Raw genomic sequence first — 22,212 nt, forward strand, 5'->3', positions numbered from 1 at the left:
GGTGAGTTTGTGGAATAGAAGATTGGGTTAGAGAAAGAAACTTGTAAGACAAACGGTGGAAAAGGAACGGGTGAATGAGGAAAAACAGGAGGAAAGGCAGGGAAAATCTGCTGTGTAATATGTCTCAGTAATACTGTGCTGTGCAATATTGTCCTGTATTTTGTCAGTAATTTTAATATTACAGTCTCAAAGAATATCTTGAATGTGTAAGCACTCTAGTAAATGTTAGTTCTAGATTTCTGAAATTTGGTGTTTTTCTACAGGTAGAATTACTAGTCTTTGGAGGACCATCCAGAGTAAATTTCTGTCTTCCCCTCTATAAATGTGTGAGTTCTCTGGTCTTTGTTATTGGTGGTGATGTCTCTTTTCCGGAGATGAGGGGACTAATGATTGATTTCTGTACTTCCCAGCTCTTAGCCACGTAAAAATTGATCCTAAGCAAGTTACTTAACCTCTCTCTAAACCCCAATAGCTTCATTTGCAAAGTGGGAATCACTGTGCGTTTCATAAATTGTTGGGAGAGGATACAAAGTGCAAAAAATGTGCTTAACCCAGTGCTACTGAGTTTTAAAAAGCTACCCTGGAGGCAGTGTTTTTGACGCAGGCAGTTCACGATCTCTGTCCATCTCCTGAAACGGAACAATCAAACACTCTGCCCCGGCTTTGGTAAGTTTGTGGGTCAGATAAAAATCTAAGTTACACCACAACTCCAAGCCAGCAGCGAGCCAAATCCAGGTTTGGGGGACCCCGCAGGAAACTACAAGCCCCAGCATGCCGCGCTCGGGCCGTGGCGGCCCCGCCCTTTCCGCGTCGGGCCGCACGTGGGCGCTGCTCCAGGCACCGCCCCCTCCCGGTGCCCCGGCGGCGGGCGCGCCATGGAGACTGGCTGCTGGCTGCTGGGCGGCGAGTTCGAGGACTCGGTGTTCGAACAGAGGCCGGAGCGGCGGCCTGCACCGCCGGCGTCCTACCGCGCCAAGCGCTGCGAGCCGCAGGTGAGAGAGCGGGACATGGTGGCCTGTCTCTGAACCCCCGGCCTCGGCCTCCGCGGGTCCCGGGCGGGGAACACCTCGGACGCCCTGTTCCCGCGCCGCCGCCCTCGGAGCCCAGTCTTGGCGGTACGGGTGCCCGCCGCCTCGCCCGGCCGACCCTGCGCCCCCGCAGGCCTCCCCTCCCTTGTTTACTCCCTCCCCGACGTGGCGGGGGCGTTTCCGGAGCACCACCCGGTGGACCCGGCCCACCGGGCCCCGAGCTGCGGGCATTAACCCGCACAGGGCGTTTGGCGGGGGTCCCCCAGGCTCCCTATCCTGGAATCTTCAGTAACTCCGTGCGCCCTCACGGAGTCTGCAGCCGGGCGGTCAGGGGCCCTAGAAATCCGGCCACCGCCCACTTTCCAAAACTTGTCTGCTCCCCAGAAGGCGACGTCCCACCCACGGGCCTGCCCTTGCTCAGTGAATTCTCCCAGCCCCCGTCACCCCCGCTCGTACGGTCAGATCGCTCAGTCACATCCATTTCTTAGAGCGCAGCTTGAATGGCGCCGCCTCCAGGAAGTCTTTTCTGGTTCCTCCTTCCAAGCCAACGCGTTTGTCTTTGAGGGCCTCCCCTCCATTCAGTTTGCGTGACAGCCCTTGTCAGTAACGCAGAGCTCTTCGTCCCGGAGTGCTGAATGACCACAGGAGAGTGGGGGCTTAACCTTCTGTCTTCCGGTGGCTGGCAGTTTTTGTTCGTGACAGGAACTCCGTGAATAGTTTGAATTGGTAGAATATTACTTGGTGTTACTGCATATATGTAAATCTCATCTCCCAGATAAGAACTACAGCACTATGTATTAGAAACTTAACCTGTTTCAGGCACCGTGCTAAGTTCCTCTACCGGTATTGTCTTTATTTTTCCTTAAAACCGTTGTACTGGGGCTCCTGGGTGGCTCAGTGGGTTAAGCCTCTGCCTTCGGCTCAGGTCATGATCTCAGGGTCCTGGGATCGAGCCCTGCATCGGGCTGTCTGCTCGGCAGGGAGCCTGCTTCCTCCTCTCTCTCTCTGTCTGCCTCTCTACCTACTTGTGTTCTCTGTCAAATAAATAAATAAAATCTTAAAAAAAAACCAAAAACGGTTGTACTTAGGGGGTGCCTATGTGGCTCAGTGCGTTGAGCAGCTGCCATCTGCTGAGGTCCTGATCCGAGGATCCTCAGCTCCTGGCTCAGCGGGAAGCCTGCTTTTCCCTCTGCCTGCCACTCTCCCTGCTTGTGCCCTCTCTCTGTCAAATAAATAAGTAAAATATTAAAAAAAAAAAAAAAAAGTACTTAAATATGTCAGGTGCTCAGTAATTGGTGAATTATGTTTGTTTTATTTAGCTTACTTTTCCTTTTTATTTAACTTACTTTTCCTCCTCATCACATATGCTCTTTCAGAGTTACCTGTAGTGGTTGTTCAGGTACACTGAGAACAGGAATGGACCTGGGAAGGCATGTGGTGCCGCAGTAAAAGCCATGGTTATGAGAGAGGACCCCGCATTGCAGCCTTCGCTTTAGCACTTACCAAAGTGTCAGAGTCTTATGTGTAATTTGGGAAAAATAAGATTTGCTGGCTCACGGGGTTATTTGTGGAGTGAAGTGGGTGAGATACTTGGTCAGGTGTGATGTGTTGTGAACTTACAAAGTGAAATACAAAAATCACTTGTCTTTAGGATTTGTTTGGTGTGTGATGCTGCTCATAAACTCAAAGAGGCCTTGTTCACATCGCATTGATTTCCATGAGTGTAAAACCAGGAGCTTGGGTTAGAAGATTTCTGTTGTCCCTGCTTAGATCCTCTGGGGGACAGAAGTCGGCGTTACCCAGCCCCTCACCTCTTCATTCCGCCCTTGCTCCCAGTTCTTCCCTCCTTCCTCTTACCAGAAAAGGGGATTGGGAGCCATCCTTGTCTAAATGGTTGCGGGCCATTTGTAGAGATGTGGGAGCATAGAAACAATCATTTGGAAGCCCGTTTTTCCTAATCATTTCCCCCTGGGATCGTGAAAACTGGATGAAGATTTGCAGTTGGGCGGTTGTTGTTCCGCAGGTTGGGACTGGCACTGTGACCGGCAAGCAGTAGAGCACGAAGGAAAATTATGTGGACTTTTGACTTACTCGGTGTTTCAGGGACAACAGAAAATCAGCAGCTACCAGCGTTCTTCCCTGTGATGGATCAGATGAAGGAGAGAAACTATTTTACTGGATAATAGGAGGGAAATGATACCCAGGCAACACTTGCAGTAATAGAACCAAGCAATTTTGACGCGATTGTGGAACCACCACAAACGCGGTTGCGTTTTCATAGCATTTACCTGGGGACAGACCACAGTCAGCCTCACTGTGTTTTATTGTGAGTAAAAGGGAGGTTGAGCTTCTACTTTGAGGCTGGAAAAACTGGCACACAGACTGCTTTTTGTTAGACCTATTTTCTAATCTCGACGTACTTCACTCGCTAACGGAGAAATCCCAGTCTCGCTTGCCTTTCTATCAGTAGAAAAGTGAATAAGATATTCCAGATGGGGGGGCGCCTGGGTGGCTCAGTGGGTTAAGCCGCTGCCTTCGGCTCAGGTCATGATCTCAGGGTCCTGGGATCAAGTCCCACATCGGGCTCTCTGCTCAGCAGGGAGTCTGCTTCCTCCTCTCTCTCTCTGCCTACTTGTGATTTCTCTCTGTCAAATAAATTAATTAAATCTTTAAAAAAAAAAAAAAGATATTCCAGATGGGCATTACCCCAAACTTTTCTTTCTTTCTTTCTTTTTTTTTTAAGATTTTATTTATTTATTCGACAGAAATCACAAGTAGGCAGAGAGGCAGGCAGGGGGATGGGGAAGCAGGCTTCCTGCTGAGCAGAGGGGTGGGGACTCCATCTCAGGACCCTGGAATCGTGACCTGAGCCTAAGACAGAGGCTTTAACCCACTGAGCCACCCAGGCGCCCCAAACTTTTCTTCTACAAGTCTTTGGCATTTGATTGCATGGAAACCTCCTTTCAGCCTTAATTTCAATCTCTTTGGTTAGATTCTACTTTTTATTTTTACGACATTTTCATAAAAGTGTTATAAGTAAAGGTAATTCCTCTTTCCTTTGTCCTTTTCATAATGAATCGTCAATCCTTGTTCTAATCACTCTGAAAACGTCTCTACAGGGACACCTGTCTCAGTCTGAAGGAGCAGTGGGAACTGTGCTAGTTAAAATCCAGCTTCCTGGACACCACGATCCCATCTTGAAATGCTCTGCGTAGAACCATATAGGCCTGAGTTGCTTTTTCAGTTGAGATGTTTCTCACTATTGATATGTTTATTACTCGTGATGATTTTAATGAAAACTGAGCCATCGCTAAAATTGACTTTCTTGTTAGATGTTTTCCTGTGTGTCTCATCCTAAAGAAGTAGGTCAGTGTTTGAGATTTCATCAGTTACATATGGGAAATTGCTTCCACTTGAGTATGACAGGGAAAAGCGTAAGTTAATTCTCTGTGGTGTGCTATTTTTACAATTTCTAGTGGTTTTATGAAGAAACAGAGAGCGGTGATGATGTTGAAGCTCTAACACTGAAGAAATTCAAGGGGGACCTCGCCTACAGACGGCAAGAGTATCAGGTAGAGTTCAGTATATATAAGCTTATTCTACTTGAAACTGGCAATCAGTTATAAACAGTTACAAATAATCAGTTATGAACAGGTAATCAGTTATAAACAATGCTATCAGTTACAGCATATTAGTTATGAATGTGTTATTTGTGAGGGTGAATTTAATCTTCTCTGGTAAGTGTTTATAATCTCAGAATCCCCAGTTTCTATCCTTTTCTCCATGCCTCTATATCACTTATTTTGTTTCCTGTGTCTACAATATAGGGATCTTTTCGGGATCCTTGCAGGTCTGTTTCCCCAAGTTCTATATCTCCCCATTCTGCGGGAGCCTCTAGCACAGATGCCTCATGGAGTCACAGGAGCAGAGCACCCCAAAATGTGTAAGCAAAAGGAAGAACAAGTAGATACCAGGGTGCTTTACATAGAAAATTTCATTTCTTCTTCATAAGAGTCTTACTGTTGTTTTGCTGATGAGAGAAGGAAGGTTGTATAGCAAGTTTGTGGCAAAACCAGGATTCAAACCCCAGTCTGTTTGGCTCCAAAATGCTCTTTCTACCATATGGTGATAATTTCCGTGGTAGTAGCGGTTATATTTTCCAGCCATTTCTTTTCTACCTTTTAGAAAAATGGTACTGACAAATACTCAGGCCTTCCATAGTTCATTGTGGAGTCAGTTAGAATAATGCCTCTACCAAGAAAAAAATGATACCTATAACTGAATCCTTTTCTCTACTATATATTTGTCTTTTTTTTTAATCCCTTCTCTGCATTTCCTTTATTGAACAAATAATTGGCAGAAAGCACTTCAAGAGTATTCTAGTATCTCTGAAAAATTGCCGTCTGCGAATTTTGCCATGAAGAGAGATGTCCAGGAAGGCCAGGCTCGGTGTCTGGTTCACCTGGGCAGGCACACAGAAGCCTTGGAGATTGCTACACACTTGGTAAGTGGTTTCATTGCTTGTGTTCCTGTTGCTTTCCTGGGATATTGAATAATTTATTTTCTAAAACAAAACAAAACTTCGCGCTAGCAGCAAAATCTGTGGGTTTGGATAAGTAGAAAATTGTCAGTGGTGTAAGAACTTTTAATGATAAACAGTTTGGTGCTCTAGACAGTCATTTTCTTGTAATATTTTTTCTTAAAATTCTTCCATTACCTGAAAATCTTGTAAAAAAAAAAAAAAAGGTTTTACTCTTGTTAGGAGTAAATGTTCAGAGTAGGAGGATCATCAGTAATTTTTTTCTTTAATTTTTTTTTTTTTTTTAGATTCTATTTTCCGAAATTTCTATAATGAACTTTACCAAAAAAAATCCTAAATATCATACTGAGCCAAGCTTAATGGACTTTTTAATTCTTTTTTTTTCTTTTATTTATTTATTTGACAGAGATCACAAGTAGGCAGAGAGGCAGGCAGAGAGAGAGAGGAGGAAGCAGGCTCCCTACAGAGCAGAGAGCCCAATGTGGGGCTTGATCCCAGGACCCTGGGATTATGACCTGAGCCGAAGGCAGAGGCTTTAACCCACTGAGCCACCCAGGCACCCCTGGCCTTTTTAATTCTTAAATGGAATTCACACAATCCCTTTTTTAAGGGATAAAGAAAAGCTGTTATTTGCAATTCTAGATTCTGCTTGTTTTTGATTTCAGATGAAGGCAATTTTTATTTATTTCTGGCTTTTCTGTGTATAAATTTCATATGAGGATTGGTCTAAGTTGACCAAGCTTAGTGTATAGATGACCAATTTTCTTCCTCAGAGGGAATTCCTGAGGTGCCCAGACACTGATCGTGAACCCTGCAGATCAGGTTGACCAGAGGTCAGCCTGAAGAATGCATGCAATTGAGCTGTTCTCCTCCATCTCTTTAACTAAGAAAAATCCCTAAATTTACTTGCCGGTGGGGTTCATTGCCTAGGACCTCAGCCTCTTGTAGTGAGAAGAAACCTTGGAAATTGTCTTTGGAATGTGGAAAACAGCTGTGTCTGGCTCTTCTTTTTCTCCCCTCTAATAAATGTGCATTGATTCTTAAGCCGGAAGATGAGATTACCTTGTTCAGGAAGCCCACGGCACAGTAAACTTGGTGGGATTTGACAGCGTTCATTCTCAGTCTTCCAGGTCTGCAAATTAGCAGCAGCGTTGGGCCTTTTGGTACCTTTTTCTAGGCATCAGGTACCTGCCCGTCATTCCTGTTCTGTGCTCTCCTGTCCCCTCCCTCTTCCTGGCATCCCTTACATGTCCTGCTCTGCTCTCCCCTGCCTGACCTACTCGTCAGTGGCGTCAGTGTCTGGAGAATTCCCGCGCTTCCTTCTAGCCGAGGAAGTCTGTTTCTGTGGCTCAGAGAAACATCTGTTGCCCGCCAGCAGATGCCGGTGTCCAGAGCTTGGGATGTTATGAAACAGGAGGAAGGACCAGTCAGAAGACCTTCAGCTTTCTTGCCAGGACTGAAAACTGTCCATCGGGCCTCTAGGCATCCTTCTGGGGAAGGAGCCAGCAGTGTAGGCCACTGGGTCTCCCCCTTTCTTTGGGTCTTTTCACATGATCTCAGTGGAGCCCGCCGACTTGCGTAGTTTTTCATTGCTTGGTACCCTGTGTTTTGTTTTATTTTATAAATTTCTTCCCTACTTACAGACCTTTCTCTTTTGTTATTAGCTGTGGCTTATTTCTGTTTTTGTCTTGGGAGTTGTTGTCCTTTTGTGTTCTGTAGGGGACAGGTCAGTATGCAGCGTTGAACAAAATAGCTCATCTGGGAGTGCCTGTCGGGATATGGACACTTTCTGCTCACAGCTCCTAATTCATCTCTCTTCTTAATGATTCTTGGACAAAATTTTGTAATAGAACTTATTTTTGGGAATGCCTGGGTGACTCAGTGGGTTAAAATATCTGCCTTCAGCTCAGGTCATGATCCCAGCATCCTGGGATCGAGCCCCACATCGGGCTGTCTGCTCAGCAGGAAGCCTGCTTCTCCCTCTCCCATTCCCCCTGCTTATGTTCCTTCTCTCACTGTATCTCTCTCTGTCAAATAAATAAATAAAATCTTTAAAAAAAGGAACTTATTTATATTTTATTTCTTATTTCAGTAATTAAACATCTTACCGTAACTGATATATGCTCATGTGATAAGTTGTGGTCAAGGACATTGCTTCTGATGGTAAATGACTCTTTTAAATGCGTGCCCTCTACAAACACTGATTTCAGCCCCACCACGTGCCTGATTCTGGGTTCAGTGCTAAGGTGATAGACTCATGTCCATAGCCTGCACACACACTGTTCATCGGGAGGGAGAACCTTAAGCCAGCTGACATGCGTCAGCCCTTCCAAAGTACCCTCCATCCTGTGCCTTCTCGTGTGACTGACTGTAGCTCTGCTGCTTACCAGCTGTGTGACTTCAGGCAAGTTCTCTAACTTCTCTGTTGTGACTCAGTTCCCTCTTCTATGAAAAGGGGGTAATGATGGAATCTATTTCAAAAGATTGTCATGAGGATTAAATGAGTAAAGTGCTTAGACTAGTGCCTGGCTTGTGTTCGCACTGAATAAATACTAACTCCTGTCATCATTATTGCATTTCAGAAGGAGTTGCGTTATTCTGGAAAATCTCACAAAGTCATTTAAATGGAATTTAATTTTCCAGAGAGTTATTTGCTATTTATGCTATAAAAACCCTCCCATCGAAATCATGGTTTATATGTAACAGCTTCTACCTCAACATATATTCTCAATATGAAATGCTAACTATACATCATAAAGCGCTATAGCCTGGTTTTAGAAGGAAGGTAGCATTTCCTAAAGTCTGTATGTGCTGTTCTCCTTACAAATAAAGGACATGAAGATGTATTCCTTAGTTACTGAACATCTGTTATGTCCAAGGTGCTATGCCCTCTGCTAGGAATTCAGCATTGAATTAAAAAAAAAACCCTTTGGGTGAAAAAAATGAGAGATGTCAAAAGGCAAGAAACAGATTCTTTTTTTTTTTTTTTTTTTTTTAAGATTTTTATTTATTTATTTGACAGACAGAGATCACAAGTAGGCAGAGAGGCAGGCGGGGGGGTGGGAAGCAGGCTCCCTGCTGAGCAGAGAGCCCGATGTGGGGCTCTATCCCAGGACCCTGAGATCATGACCTGAGCCATAGGCAGAGGCTTAACCCACTGAGCCACCCAGGCGCCCCAAGAAGCAGATTCTTAACAATAGAGAACAAACTGATGGTTATCAGAGGGTAGGAGAGTCGGGGTGGAGGGGACAGGTGAACTAGGTGGTGGGGATTAGGAGAGTGTACTTTTGTTCAGGAGAGGGTGATGTACAGAAGTGTTGAGTCATTCTGTTGTATTCCTGAAACTAACAGCACTGTGTGTTAGCCAACCGGAATTAAAACAGAACTTAAAAAGAAAAAATGGTAGAAGTTTTCTGAAGGGAAAACTTCATAGAATTTTATGTCAGAACTGAATGAGGTTGGAATAAATGACTTAAAAAGTAAAACCAAAAAAACCCCTTTGGAGCCTAATGGTCTATTAGGAAGGACAGAGTGCAGAACAATAATAGTAATAAAACCAGATCTGTTCTGTCACTGGGAAGGTGCAGTATCACCAGATAGGTCGAATGGAGCTTTATTTTCTATTCTCACTTAATATATAGATATGTAAATATTCCCCAAGCTTTCACTCGCTGGCCTCTTTCTTCAGGCTGCACACGGGGGAGTTTTACTTGTACTTCCTGCCCAGTGTAGCTGTGTGCAGGAGCCTGGTCTGGATATTAGTAGGCCCGGTTTTCTTTAGACTTAAAATTAACTGAAAGGTAATTTTAGTCGGCCATCTGCTCTCCACAGACTAACGTAGAAAAAGAAACCTTGTCTTCCCTAACCCACAGCGCTTTTGCCATATGGCAGGTTAGGCAAGAGGTGGTGGCTCTGGTTAAAGAGACTTGAAAAGCATTTTCTGATCAGAAGGAAACCAGGCAACCCCTTCTGGCCAAAAATAATTGGCCTTGGTAATGGTTACCAGGGACGGCATTTGGATTCAATTATGGTGCCGCATGAAGCACTGAGAGCTTCAGGGCTATCCTGTTTAAGATGTCTAAGCCAAGTCAAATTTGGAAATGGAGTCCGTTTGAATCCTCAAGGAAATTACCATTTGGGTTTTTAGAAAGCCTGGAATATTAAAATGGACCATTAGCCCAGGGGAAAGAAAAGTTGGCTTGGGTCTCTCAGCTGCCTGGCTAAAACAATAAAGATTACACTAAAACTTGAAGATAAACTGAAATTTATGATTCTGGTGCTGAATTTCATCAGGCCACTGTCATATGAATTATGCTTCGGTTATGACAGGATGTTTGGAAGTGTCTAGTGGTTATTTCGGTAGGTCGTATGTCTCTAGGTTTACAGCTTCAAGCAGTTCTCTCTACTTGTAGCTATTGAAAGATATCTCTAATTTCCAACATACACAACTTGGATTTTTAGGCATATCCGTTTTTACAAGGAAAACGTTCTGCAGGTTAAAGTTTTTAACTCTTGCACACCTGGCTAGCTGAGTGGGTGGGGTACAGGTGTTGATCTCAGGGTTGTGGGTTCAGGCCCTGCATTGAGCATAGAGAGTGCTTAAAAATAGAATCTTAAAAAAATAATAAGGTTTTTAACTTTTTTTTCCTCCTTAGGAAAAGAAAGCAACTAACACAGACCATTTAACTGCTGTGCTCTACCTCCAGTTGGCTATTTGTTCAAGTCTGCCAAACTTGGAGAAAACAATTCTCTGCCTACAGAAACTAATTTCTTTGCATCCTTTTGATCCTTGGAACTGGGGCAAATTGGCTGAGGCTTACCTGAATCTGGGGCCAGCTCTGTCAACATCGTGTGCGTCATCTCAGAAACAGAAAGATTACACCTCCAGTGACAAAACTGCCAAATGCTCCTTTCCACACTCAGGAAAAGACTGTCTTTTTTGTTTTCCTGAAACACTGTCTGAGAGCTCTGTGTTTTCTGTGGAAGCACGCAGCGGTAATAACTGGAAGAATGAGAAAGTTCTGAAAAATATTCCAGACTGTATGGCAGAAAAGAGAGAAGCAATGTTGCTGGAGACTCGGATGAAAGCATGTGCCTCCTTTATACGAACCAGGTAAATGAAGGAAGGATTAAACAACATACGTTACTAGGCCAAGGAAAAAGGTGTTATTTTTCTGATTTTAATCTTCAGAAAGTCCTAGGATAGAATTTGGTATGTTTTTGAGATTTTTTTTTTTCCCTATAGTCTAGATGGATTCCTTTGAACATGTCCTTTTAGTATGTAAGATTTAGAAACATAACTGTATTTGCTCAAGAATATGATTTGTGTCATTACTCAAGATAAAATGTTAAAATTGGAAACCATTAAAATTAGGAAAAGAAAATTAAATGTATAAAACATCGACAAAGGGGAAGAGATTTTATAAACAAGGTATTTTTCACTCAGGTTCCACAGAAATCTACTAAAGACAAAAATTTGCTTTTGTGTTTGAATCACTATTAATAATATGAATAAACAATGTTTACCTCATTCTACAGAGAATCCCCATGGTTTAGGGACTCCAAATACTTTAAATCCATATTAGTAAGAGTTTAAGGGTAAAAAAGAAAAAGGTTTAAGGGAAAAGGGAACATACACTTGACCAAATTCTATAATTTATGAGAGAAACAGATTCTCAGAGGTCCCAAATGATGCCAAAAGTGTGTTGTTGTTATTGCTATTGTTTTTAACTCTGGAGAATTCTAGAAACATTAAGAGTGAGGCTTACTGAGAAGTGGTATCTGTGAAGCAAATTGTAAACTTTATTCAGCAGATGTTTTGTGTTGACTGCGTTACTTTGGTTCTGAAGTACATGAGCCAGTGGTATGTATGCCAGGCACATGCTGGGTGCTGGGATCATAAGGATTTTGAAAAGAGGTCCTTTTTGGGGCACCTGGGTGGCTCAGTTGGTTGAGCATCTGACTCTTGGTTTTGGCTTGGGTTATGACCTGTGGGTCATGGGATTGAGCCCTGAGTCAGGCTGGGAGTCTGCTTGACGATTCTCTCTCCCTCTGCCCCTGCCCTTGCTTGTGCTCATTCGCTCTCTCTAAAAATAAGGAAATCTTTTTTTTTTTTAAGGCCCTTTCCTTTACAGCACGTAGTATGTTGAGGACACTGGATGTGTAGTCAGTGACAGGCGGCATAGGCGCTAACAGCGTATTAGTAGTGGCAGCCCTACGGGGACAGGAAACAGGAGCTGTTCAGTGTAGCAGGAAGAACACTTTACCGGGGAGTGATGCTTCTGCCCAGTGTTTCTGGGCACCTTCCTCAGCTATAGAGAGAAGTGTGTACTAGAGCTTTGCATGCACTGTTTCATTTTAATCCTCACCCCTCCCTGGGGTGGGCGTGGGGATCCCATCGTAGAGACTAGGAAACGAACTTAGCGTTATGCCCACAGTGGCACAGCTCTGAAACGCTGCCATGATCCGGACCCCAGGCCTTTGATTCCACAGCTTGAGTTCTTTCTGGGGTATCTTGCTGACCTGGAATGTTCCCCAGATGAGAAGAGGCAGGCTAGGTAAAGAGGAAGGAAGCACAGGACCGGCGTCACGCGGTGTCGTCACACAGTCTGCTGCAGTGACAGCAGCGTGGGTGGGGGAGCCGGAGAGGTGGGCGGCAGACCGCGGGCCAGGACGACATCGTGAGGGGGCGGAGGGGTTTGGGAGTCAGATCTCACTGTAAGGATCTAATAAATTGGTGCTGAGCGAGCAAGTATGGACTCCTCCGCTCGCTAGCGGTCTGACCTTGTACAAATTACGTAAACTCTCTGCTCTCCGGTTCCTTCATGTTCCTCTTCACAGAGAAAACGGGAAAGGCCTCCCTCCTGGGGTGGTTAGGATCCCGGCGTCTGAGGCTCTGGGTACAGCGTGTGGCAAGCCTTCGGTATCGGGCGTACTTCCGCTCACAGAAGATGCTAAATGTCATCTTGAAGAACTTGGTCCTTACACTGAAGACCAGAATAGGATTTGAAAGTTTTAAGTGTCCAAGCAGGGTGACAAGAGCTGTGATTTCAAGAGAGATCTGGTGGCCTGGAGGAGATTGGGGAGGAAGGAGTGGCGATTGTGTGTCGCCAGGGAAGGCGCTATGGAGTCTTCGGTGGGCAGCGGCCAGGACCTGACCTAGGATCGTGCAGCGGTCAGGGGAGGAGGAAACGGACATCAGTGCAGGATTCGATGGACGCAACTTGAGGACCGGCTGAGGGTGTGGGAAAGACGGGGATGGGGGAGGGAAGCAGAGGAGTCCAAGACGAGTCAAGAGTCTTCCTTGGGTGTGTGGGTGGATGGTGGCACCTTTTGAGAGACAGAACACCCGGGAGGAGGAGCAGAGCAGACTTAGGGTGGAAGTAAAGAGATTCTGAGATTCAGGGACCTACAGGCCATGAGTTGGAGCTTTTCCCTTGGAGGAGTTGAGCTCAGAAGAAGGAAGCAGGAGATGAAGGAGTTTCAGGAAGGAGAGCAGCGGCCAGATGATAGTGAGAAGTCAGGTAGGATCAATCTGAGGGGGGGCTTGACAGTGAGGAGGTCATTTGCAGCCTCTGAGAAGGCAGTTTGAGGAGTGATGAGTGAGCAGGCACGGGGCAGAGGGCTGAGAGAACATGGGACGGAAGAAGCAAGTGTAAGCTCTATTTTCTTTGTCTTTTAAAAAAATTTTATTTTATCTATTTGAGAGAGAGAGAGCCTGAGCAAGGGCAGAGGGAGAGGGAGAAGCAGACTCCCCACTGAGTAGGGAGCCAGACGCGGGGCCCCCCAGGATCATGACCTGAGCCAAAGGCAGAAGTTTAGCCAACGGAGCCACCCAGGGACCCCGAAGCTGTATTTTCAAGTCCTTTCAGGAGCAAGAGGGGACAGCAAGGACATCAAAGAGAAAAGGTGTCACAAATGTACATGCTTCCAGAGGCCAGGTAGTAACACAAGCTGGTTTGAGTGAGTCAGGGGAGTGTGGGTCAGAGCATGCTTTCCTTCCAGACCCTCCGGTGACTTCCCGTTGCCCTTATGTAAATGCCCTGCTCCTTTCCGGGGCCTGTGAGACGTTGACCTTGCCTTTCCCTTCTCGTTTACTGCGGGTTTTTTTCCCCCTCTGCTCCAGCCATAGTGATCGTCACGATTTTCAAACACATCAAGCTAATTCATGTGTCCGCGTCCCCTTTCCCCAGACACTCCGGCGGCCGACTCACCGTTGGCTCTTAGCTTGAGCGATGACTCGGAAAAGTCCTCCTTCCCTGTTCACCTGAATAGCGGGTACTTAGCCACCCTGCTTGGAGTGACTGAGTGAGTGGTTGATTTTTTGCATAACACTCCTCACTCCCTGAAGTCCTCTTCCCCGTGATCGCTCTCCCTCTGTTCCATGGAGCAGAAGCCTGTTTTGCCTGCCAGGATCTCCCAGTGCTTAGAGTAGTGGGTGGTTCATTCAAGACATGAGTTGAGTGAACAGGAGAGCTGAGTGCTTGTGGGAATAGAAATAGGGACCAGTGAGGCCTGAGGGAACCTGGAGAATCGACACATTCAATATATTTAAAAAATACCTATTTTTTTGAGAGAGATAGAATGTGACACTGGGGTACACAGTAGTCTGGAGGGGGCAGAGGGTGAGGAAAGAGAATCTCAGGCAGACTCCCTGCTGAGCGCAAGCCGGCGTGGGGCTCGCTCTCATCATCCCGAGATCATGGTCTGAGCAGCAACAGAGAGTTGGCTGCCCGCCAGACTGGGCCACCCAGGGGCCCCCACATTCAGCACTTCAACAGTGAGGAGAAGGAGCCGTGCCCAGGACAGGAGCGAGGAGGAAGGAGAAGACCAGGCTATGCCCGTGCGGGAAGTTCACGGTGAGGCAGTTGCCAGGTGGGCCACCAGAGGCTCGTCAAAGACCTGACCCGGCTTTGGGTAATGAAAGTCTGCTGGAGGCTCTGACTAGTCCTCGAGGTCGAGTGACTCTAGGTTTGGGGGATATAAAGGGTCGCAGAACACAGACTTCAGAGGAGCACATCCCAGCATTTTGGAGGAGGAGCCTTTGATTAGGAAGCTTGTTCCTTTCACTCCAGATTGTTTGTGCTTTCAGTCACTTGACTTCTTCTACAGGAAGCCCTTTGGAGGTTTTTCTCCCTAAAGATCTCTTTGTGAAGCGCTGGTCTAGGGATTTTTAGAAAAGATGACTCTCCAGCACAGTTTGCTCAGTTTGCTGAAGTGGGAAGCTTTTTAGGGATTCAAATGAAGATGGGTCCCCTCCCCTAGCCCGGTGGGACTCCCACCCAGCCGAGTCCCCGTGCTCCTGCGAACCCTTCCTCCGGCTTTCCCTTCCCTGTCGCCCACGCGTTGGGACTTGCTGTTTTTCAGGCTCTTGCTTCAGCTCACCCAGGCTCAGCAAACGGCGTTTGCTTTGGAGAGGAACTTAAGGACTCAGCAGGAAATTGAAGATAAAATGAAAGGGTTCAGCTTCAAAGAAGACACTTTGCTGTTGATAGCTGAGGTGAGTGTTCACATGAACCCTGGGGGTTTATGTGAACCGAGGCATCAGAGGTATTTTTCCTGGCTTCGGAACCGTTTTTGAGAAAACAACCAGATCTCTTCTGCTAAGGGACTTTTTCTCTGCCTTACGTGGCTGTTGATTGCTTAATCCGCGAGAGCAGCATCGTCGTCATCTTTTTCTCCCACAGCGTACTACGTCAGGGGCTCTGTTTCATTTTCCTGTCAGTGCTTGTGAGTCCCCCCTGCTCGCACATCCTAAATGCCCGATCATTGTGTTCTGAGTGCTGATTGAACGAATGAGTGGATGTTGACGTTCTTGCGGCGTTTCTGTACGTTTTTCCTCCATTTGTCTTCATAATGCTCAGAACAGCCTTTGGGACCCGTGCATCTGGGAGTGAAGCTCGCACAGGTTGGAACCCGCCTCGGGCTGGATTTTGAGCTGCAGAACTGGACTGAGCCCCACCCACTGCACGTCTGTTTTCTTTCTGCTAAACCTTTCCACTAGCTTGGTGGTCGCCGAGAAATTCAGATGTCAGGGTTTATTTATTTATTTATAAGATTTTGTTTATTTATTTGACAGAGATCACAAGTAGGCAGAGAGGCAGGCAGAGAGACAGGAGAAAGCAGGCTCCCTGCTGAGCAGAGAGCCCGATGTGGGGCTCGATTCCAGCACCCCGAGATCATGACCTGAGCCAAAGGCAGAGGATTAACGCACTGAGCCACCCAGGCGCCACTTTATTAGCTTTCTTTAAAAAGTGATGTTGAAATTACATAAGATAGCATTTGGAGATGACCTGTGTTTGTATTTAAGTTACTCACACTAGCTCCTGTTCGTATGTCATGGAAACTTGATAACTGAGGTACTTATCCGTGAAGTAAGTCTGTATAGCCCTCTCTACCCTAATGTCACTCAGTTTTAAGAAATACTGCCGGCACATCTAAATTGCCAGGCTCCTTTCTTCCTTCTCTAAACTAAGCACCCACTTGGACCCCTTTTCCCTCTTATGGGACCGTGTTCTCCTGTCTCTTCTTTGTGAGCCTTTTTCGACCTTTCCTTTGATCCCACAGACAGGCGCAGCGGACGGCCTGTCTCTCCTCCAAGTTTACCGAGGCTTTGCTACTTAGGCTTTGCTTCCCTTCCTCTTCCTGGTGTTCATAGCTGTTGGCCACCCCCTTTTTGTTTCCTCTTCCCTTTTCTTCCGAGGGACCCCAGCAGTCTGATTTTCTCCTGTATTCTTAATATTCCTCTTTCTCTTGGAATTTCCTTGTTTCCTCTGTCTCTTAAGTCATGGCATTCCCTGAGGTTCCACTTAGCTTCCCCCTTCTCTCCGCCATCTCCCGCAGAAATCGTAACCCACTCATGGCTTCAGCCGTCATGTCTGGGTCGATTATCCTCGAACCGGTATGTCTAGCGCCATCTCTGAAACCCTCGTCTCACTTCTCAGACTAGTTACCTCCTAAGCCACACATCCGAAGCGCTGATTGATGATCCTCCTGTCTCTTCTGGTACAAAATGGAGCTGCTCCTCAGAACACTTTCCAGTCAACCTTCGGTCAGTATCTGGCAGTATCTCTTCATTCTAGACTTCGTTTTTTCATCAGTCCCGTCTGTCATTCTTTCCAGAGCTGGGACCTCGCTCGCTGGGAGCCGCCTCCGCTCCAGTCGCCCTCCAGCAGCAGCCAGCCACCCTCCCTTCGGGGCCACCTTCCGTTTCTCTCGCATGCAGCACCCCTGTCCTTACGGCCTCGTGCTCGGCTCCCAGTGACCTCCTGGCTCGGCTCTCCTCGCTTCCTTGCTCTCTCCCCTCAGGACTGTGGGAAACCCTGCTGCTGCTGGGTTTACCTCACGACATCGCTTTGAGCATGTTGCCTGTGTGCTCAGAAACCAAGCGTGTCACCGTCACCTTGGAAGTCAGCTCTAGTGCACGTGCCTCCATGTGCTATCCAAGGCCTTCCAGAGAGTAGCCCCAAACTTAGGACCTTGTAATTCCCTGACACGAATCTTCTGCATCCTTCTAGACTCCTCTGCCACGTCTAACAAAATTGTCATGGGTTTCTCATCTCCATCCGCTTACTGTTTCCCTCCTCAGAGCCCACCAAGGTCCCACATCCTCTAGGAAGCTTTCCCCGAATGTCCCCGTCCGACAATGGCTCCCTCCTCTGAGCTCAGGGACAGTCACTGCTTGAATAGATAGCACTTTGCCCCCCCCAACTGTGCCCCAAAATACAAGAGTATGTCTTATCTTTTCAACTAGATTTTAGGTTTCTTTATAAGCAAAGTTTAGCTTTACAAAGAAGACATCCTTACAAGATGTCTCGAACATCTTCATACTCCTTCCCATGTGTAGCAGATCTGTGGACTGTGTGGAATAGTAGCTCTCCACCTGGATGATGCACATGAAGTACCTGTGGAGCTTTTTAAAAAAGATGTCTGGGCCCTCATTGGGGTTACAGTGTACATTTTCATTTTGTGCTCTGTTAACCTTACTTTGTGACACGAGGATGACTCTGTGTCCTTAAATTTCCTTTGCTTGCGTACTTTCTTTTTTTTTTTTTTTTTTATCATTGTTTTATTGGAATTAGGACCCAGGGGCACCTGGTAGAGCATCCAACTCTTGATTTCCGGGTTGTGAGTTCAAGACCCATGTAGGATGTAGAGCCTATTTAAGTTAAAAAAAAAAATTAAAGGATCCATATAAGATCCACAGACTATTTGGTTCTTCTGTCTCTTATATCTCTTTTATTCTATAATAGTTCCCCTTTTCTGCTTTTCTTAAGATAAAAAAATACGTGTAACATAAAATTGGCCATCTTAATCATGGTTTAGTGTACAGTACATTAATTACATGCACAGTCTTGTGCAACCATCAGCACTATTTCCAAAATTTTTCATCATCCCAAACCAACTCTGTAACCATTACGCAATAATTCCCATTCTGTCCTCCCTCCCAACCGCTAGTAACCTCTAATCTACCTTCTGTGGCTATGAATTTACCTATACTAGGACTTCAAATGGTAGAATTCTATAATATATGCCCTTTTATGTCTGGCTTCTTTCACTTAACCTAATGTTTTTGAGGTTCATCCATATTGTAGCATGTGTCCAAACTTCGTTCCTTTTTGTGGCTGAATAATATTCCACTGTCCATACATACACAGTGCATTTTATCCATCCATCTGTTGATTGGCACTTGGATCGTTTCCACCTTTTGGCTATTGTGAAGAATGCTGCTGTGAACTCTGGCATACAAGTATCTGTTTGAGTTCCTGATTTAAATTCTCCTGGATGTGTCCCTGAGAGTGGAATTTGCTGGGTCCTTTGGTGATTCTGTTTAACTTTGTGAGGAATTGCCAAACTGTACATTTCACTTTATACTCTTGTTATTTTTACCTAACACTGTGATATGATCATGACCCTGTATCTTTATTTTTTAAAAAGATTTATTTATTTATTTTAGAGGGAGAGAATGAGAGAGAATGCACATGGTGGGAAGGGGCAGAGGAACAGGGAGAGAGAAACTCAAGCAGACCCTGCACTGAGCACAGGGCGCAGAGCCCAGTGTGGGGCTCAATCCCATAACTCTGAGAGCACAACCTGCATCGAAACCAAGAACCGGATGTTCAACTGACTGTGCCACCCAGGCGCCCTGGCCCTGTATCTTTAAATACTGTTTGAGTATGTGCTTTTTCATGGACAGATAGTAGTCCAGTTTTGGCTTTTTTTTTTTTTTTAAAGATTTTATTTATTTATTTGACAGAGAGAGATTACAAGTAGGCAGAGAGGCAGGCAGAGAGAGAGGAGGAAGCAGAGAGCCCGATGCGGGACTTGATCCAAGGACCCTGAGATCATGACCTGAGCCGAAAGCAGCGGCCTAACCCACTGAGCCACCCAGGCGTCCCAGCTTTTTTTTTTTTTTTTTAAAGATTTTATTTATTTATTTGACAGAGAGAGATCACAAGTAGACGGAGAGGCAGGCAGAGAGAGAGGGGAAGCAGGCTCCCTGCCGAGCAGAGAGCCCAATGCGGGACTCGATCCCAGGACTCTGAGATCATGATCTGAGCCGAAGGCAGCAGCTTAACCCGCTGAGCCACTCAGGTCCCCCCAGTTTTAGCTTTTGTCATTTATTTACTTAAGTCCTCTATATTGAACATTTAACAGATATAAAGTACCTATTTTAATAAGTCTTTGCAAAAAAATCAGTGTATGTATTTGGTCCTTTTAGAATATATTATTAGGAGTAGAATCACTAGGTTAAAGTATACAGACATTTTAAAGACTTGAAGCCCATTTCTAAATGTGATTCAGAAAAGCTGGTTCAGTTTACATATCCTGTATGAGAACACTGATTTTCCTTCTTCACGCCTGGATACTAGGTTGAACCATGTGAAATTGTCAATAGTTGATCACTTATAAAAATAATTTTATATGTATTAACTTATTTTTCAAAATCTGCGATTTGAGCGATAAAAGCAGCACTTTTCAGTGTCCATTTACTGGTTTGATTATTCTTAAGATGAACAGTTTTTTCACATGTTTATTGGCCATTTATATTTAGTGAAATACCTAGTCATGCTTTTTCTTCCTTATTCTATTTGTAATTTTTTGTTTTTCTTACTAATTTGTTAGAGCTCTCTCTCTGTTGGGCTTACTCACCTTTTGTATGTTGGAGTATTTTCTGAAGTTTATGATTTTTTTTAGTATATAGAAGTTTAAATTTTTTTATATGGTCAAATATTTTTGTAGCTATATTGACAGCTGTGAATGATGTTCCTGCGAATCCCTCTTTTTGGAATATTGCATTATTTGGATATTACTATTATTCAGTTCTCTTTTTTATTAAAAAAAAAAAAAACACTTCTGGTGTTATATCCCAGATTTTAAAATACTACATTTCGTTGAGTCCAAGAAATCATCAGTTGTAAGACACATCAGTATTTGATGGGCCAATAAAAGAAAAGTAAGATGCCATTTATGCTGTGACATGCCTGTGTTGTAAGGTACCTCTTGAGGTCAGAAATGTTAAAATACAGGATAAACACTGGCTTAGAATGAATGAAAATTCCAGGCTTTAATAAGTGCTGACAATTGCCTGGTTAAGCTATTCATACCATTAGCTCTTGCCTCAAATAATAAGTAGTCTTTGAAGGTGTAAAGTCAGTGGAAGCCGTTCTTTGAATGGGCTTCTAATGCATTATAATTGGAGTATTCATGAACACATTGGATCTCGGGGTTTTCAGGAACCTTCGACGTCATCAAGTCCAAATCCAAGTGACTTAAATTCCCTTTACAGCATCCATGCCGGATGGCTCCTGAACCTTTCGTGCCAGCAACAGGAAATGTGTTAGGACTTACTTTCAGTTCACTGTCCTTACCAAAGATGGGCTGATCACTTAGTGGGTTCAGGGGCAACCTTTCTACAACTTAACTTTTGCTTGTGAGAGAAATTAACTGAAGATCTGAGCCTGATTCTGACCAGTAGGGAGCAGTGTTTTGCCTGCAGAGGGCAGGCAGGTGCCTCAGGGCCTGGAGGTTGTGGTGACATCTCCAGAGGGACAGAGGCTCTCTGGGTCAGGAAAGCGCAGGCCCAGCTACTTGCTGCTGGGCTGTTTGCTGCCTTTGACTTCCGTGGGGAACTTCTAAGAAGAAGCAGCTGTGCCCCTGCCCCCACAGGGCCCAGGCTCTGCTTTCTGGTGGTTTTATGAGGGGGGAGAAGCACTCGCAGATGCGTTCTGGCCAGCGGAAGGTGATCTTTGATTTAAGAATGTTGGCGGCCCACTCTCTATAGGCCGAACAGCCGCCACATTAGTGTTTCAGTGATGTTTTCACTAGGGAGGATAAGAGGAGAAATACAGGGTATTTTATTTCTGTGGTCCTTGGATCGAAACATCTTTTTGGTATGTTGGAATCCACCCCCCACAACCCCCCGCTGCCAGCTGCTAAACTGTTTCTGTGGTTTGGTTTGGTTTGGTTTGGTGTGAAATCCTTTACACTCGATGAATAGCATAGTCTTCCGCCCCTTTTATTGGGACAGGATTGTTTTTTTTTCCCCCCCCTCCTGCTGCAGGTTATGGGAGAAGATATCGTCCCAGAAAAAATAAAAGATGAGGTTCACACAGAGGTGAAGTGTGTTGGCCCGACAGCTCTGACTGCCCTGGTGATTGCATCTTCGAAAGAATTTGAAGACAAGTGGTTCAGAAAGATCAAAGACCACTTCTGTCCCTTTGAAAATCAGTTCCATACAGAGATACAAATCTTGGCTTAGTGGCCCTTTAAAAAACAATAGAAAACATCCTGTACTGTTTTAATTGTCCTTGTTTATTTCAGAAAGAATCCACTGCTAATCATGGAATATAGTGAATTTAAAATGATTATTTATGTATTATAAAAACAGCTTTTCTTATTTCTACTGTGTTCAGTTTCTTGACTTGTTTTGTTCATGGATTTTTGCCATTCACTTATCTCAGACCTACTATCCCTTTAGAGGATATCTTTTGGGAAAGTGTATAAAAGAGGTTCTTAGATATTATATTTTTTTGGAAAACACTACTATATTTTTTAAAAGATTTATTCATTTGACAGATCACAAATAGGCAGAGAGGCAGGCAGAGAGAGAGAGAGAGAGGAGGAAACAGGCTCCCTGCTGAGCAAAGAGCCCGATGTGGGGCTCGATCCCAGGACCCTGAGATCATGACCTGAGCCAAAGGCAGCAGCTTTAGCCTACTGAGCCACCCAAGACCCCACCCTATTATATTATTATCAGCAGTAAAACTATCCATTGTTCAGGTAAATTCATCAAGAAAGAACAAGAATGTTGAAATGTAAAAGTAAACCATTTCTAAGAGCGGTGTGTCAAAGTGCCACGGCTCTGAGATTCTGTATATGGGCCCAAACAGAAGAGTGCACGTGGAGTGGGCTGCATTCTAGAAACTCAGGTCTTCTCTAATGGGCAGTAGTCAGCACACTTGCCTTGTGCTGCAGAGGAGGACACCATCTCTTTCGTGACATGATGCAAAGGTAGTCTGGAACGAAGGGCGGTTAGTGCAGCCTTGCTCACCAGATGCACAGAAACACGAGGCCCATGGGCCACTGTCGTGCAGGGTGATGGTCATGTCCATGCACGGATTATAGTCACAGTCTCTAGCACTT

The 22,212-nt window shown here is 45.2% G+C and overlaps 1 protein-coding gene across 1 annotated transcript; it reads left to right on the top strand.

Annotated features, from left to right (window-relative positions):
• The first annotated feature begins 826 nt into the window (after window positions 1–826).
• LOC309860152 (uncharacterized protein C8orf76) lies at window positions 827–21,466 on the top strand. The gene is made up of 6 exons (XM_082721765.1): window positions 827–992; window positions 4,505–4,600; window positions 5,389–5,532; window positions 10,224–10,681; window positions 14,935–15,067; window positions 21,131–21,466. Exons 1-6 carry the CDS (start codon window positions 876–878, stop codon window positions 21,326–21,328), a joined length of 1,146 nt encoding a protein of 381 aa, XP_082577891.1. The 5' UTR covers window positions 827–875; the 3' UTR covers window positions 21,329–21,466.
• The last annotated feature ends 746 nt before the right edge of the window (window positions 21,467–22,212 follow it).

Source organism: Mustela nivalis (assembly GCF_964662115.1).
Source record: "Mustela nivalis genome assembly, chromosome: 2".
In the NCBI taxonomy this organism is placed as follows: Eukaryota; Metazoa; Chordata; class Mammalia; order Carnivora; family Mustelidae; genus Mustela; species Mustela nivalis.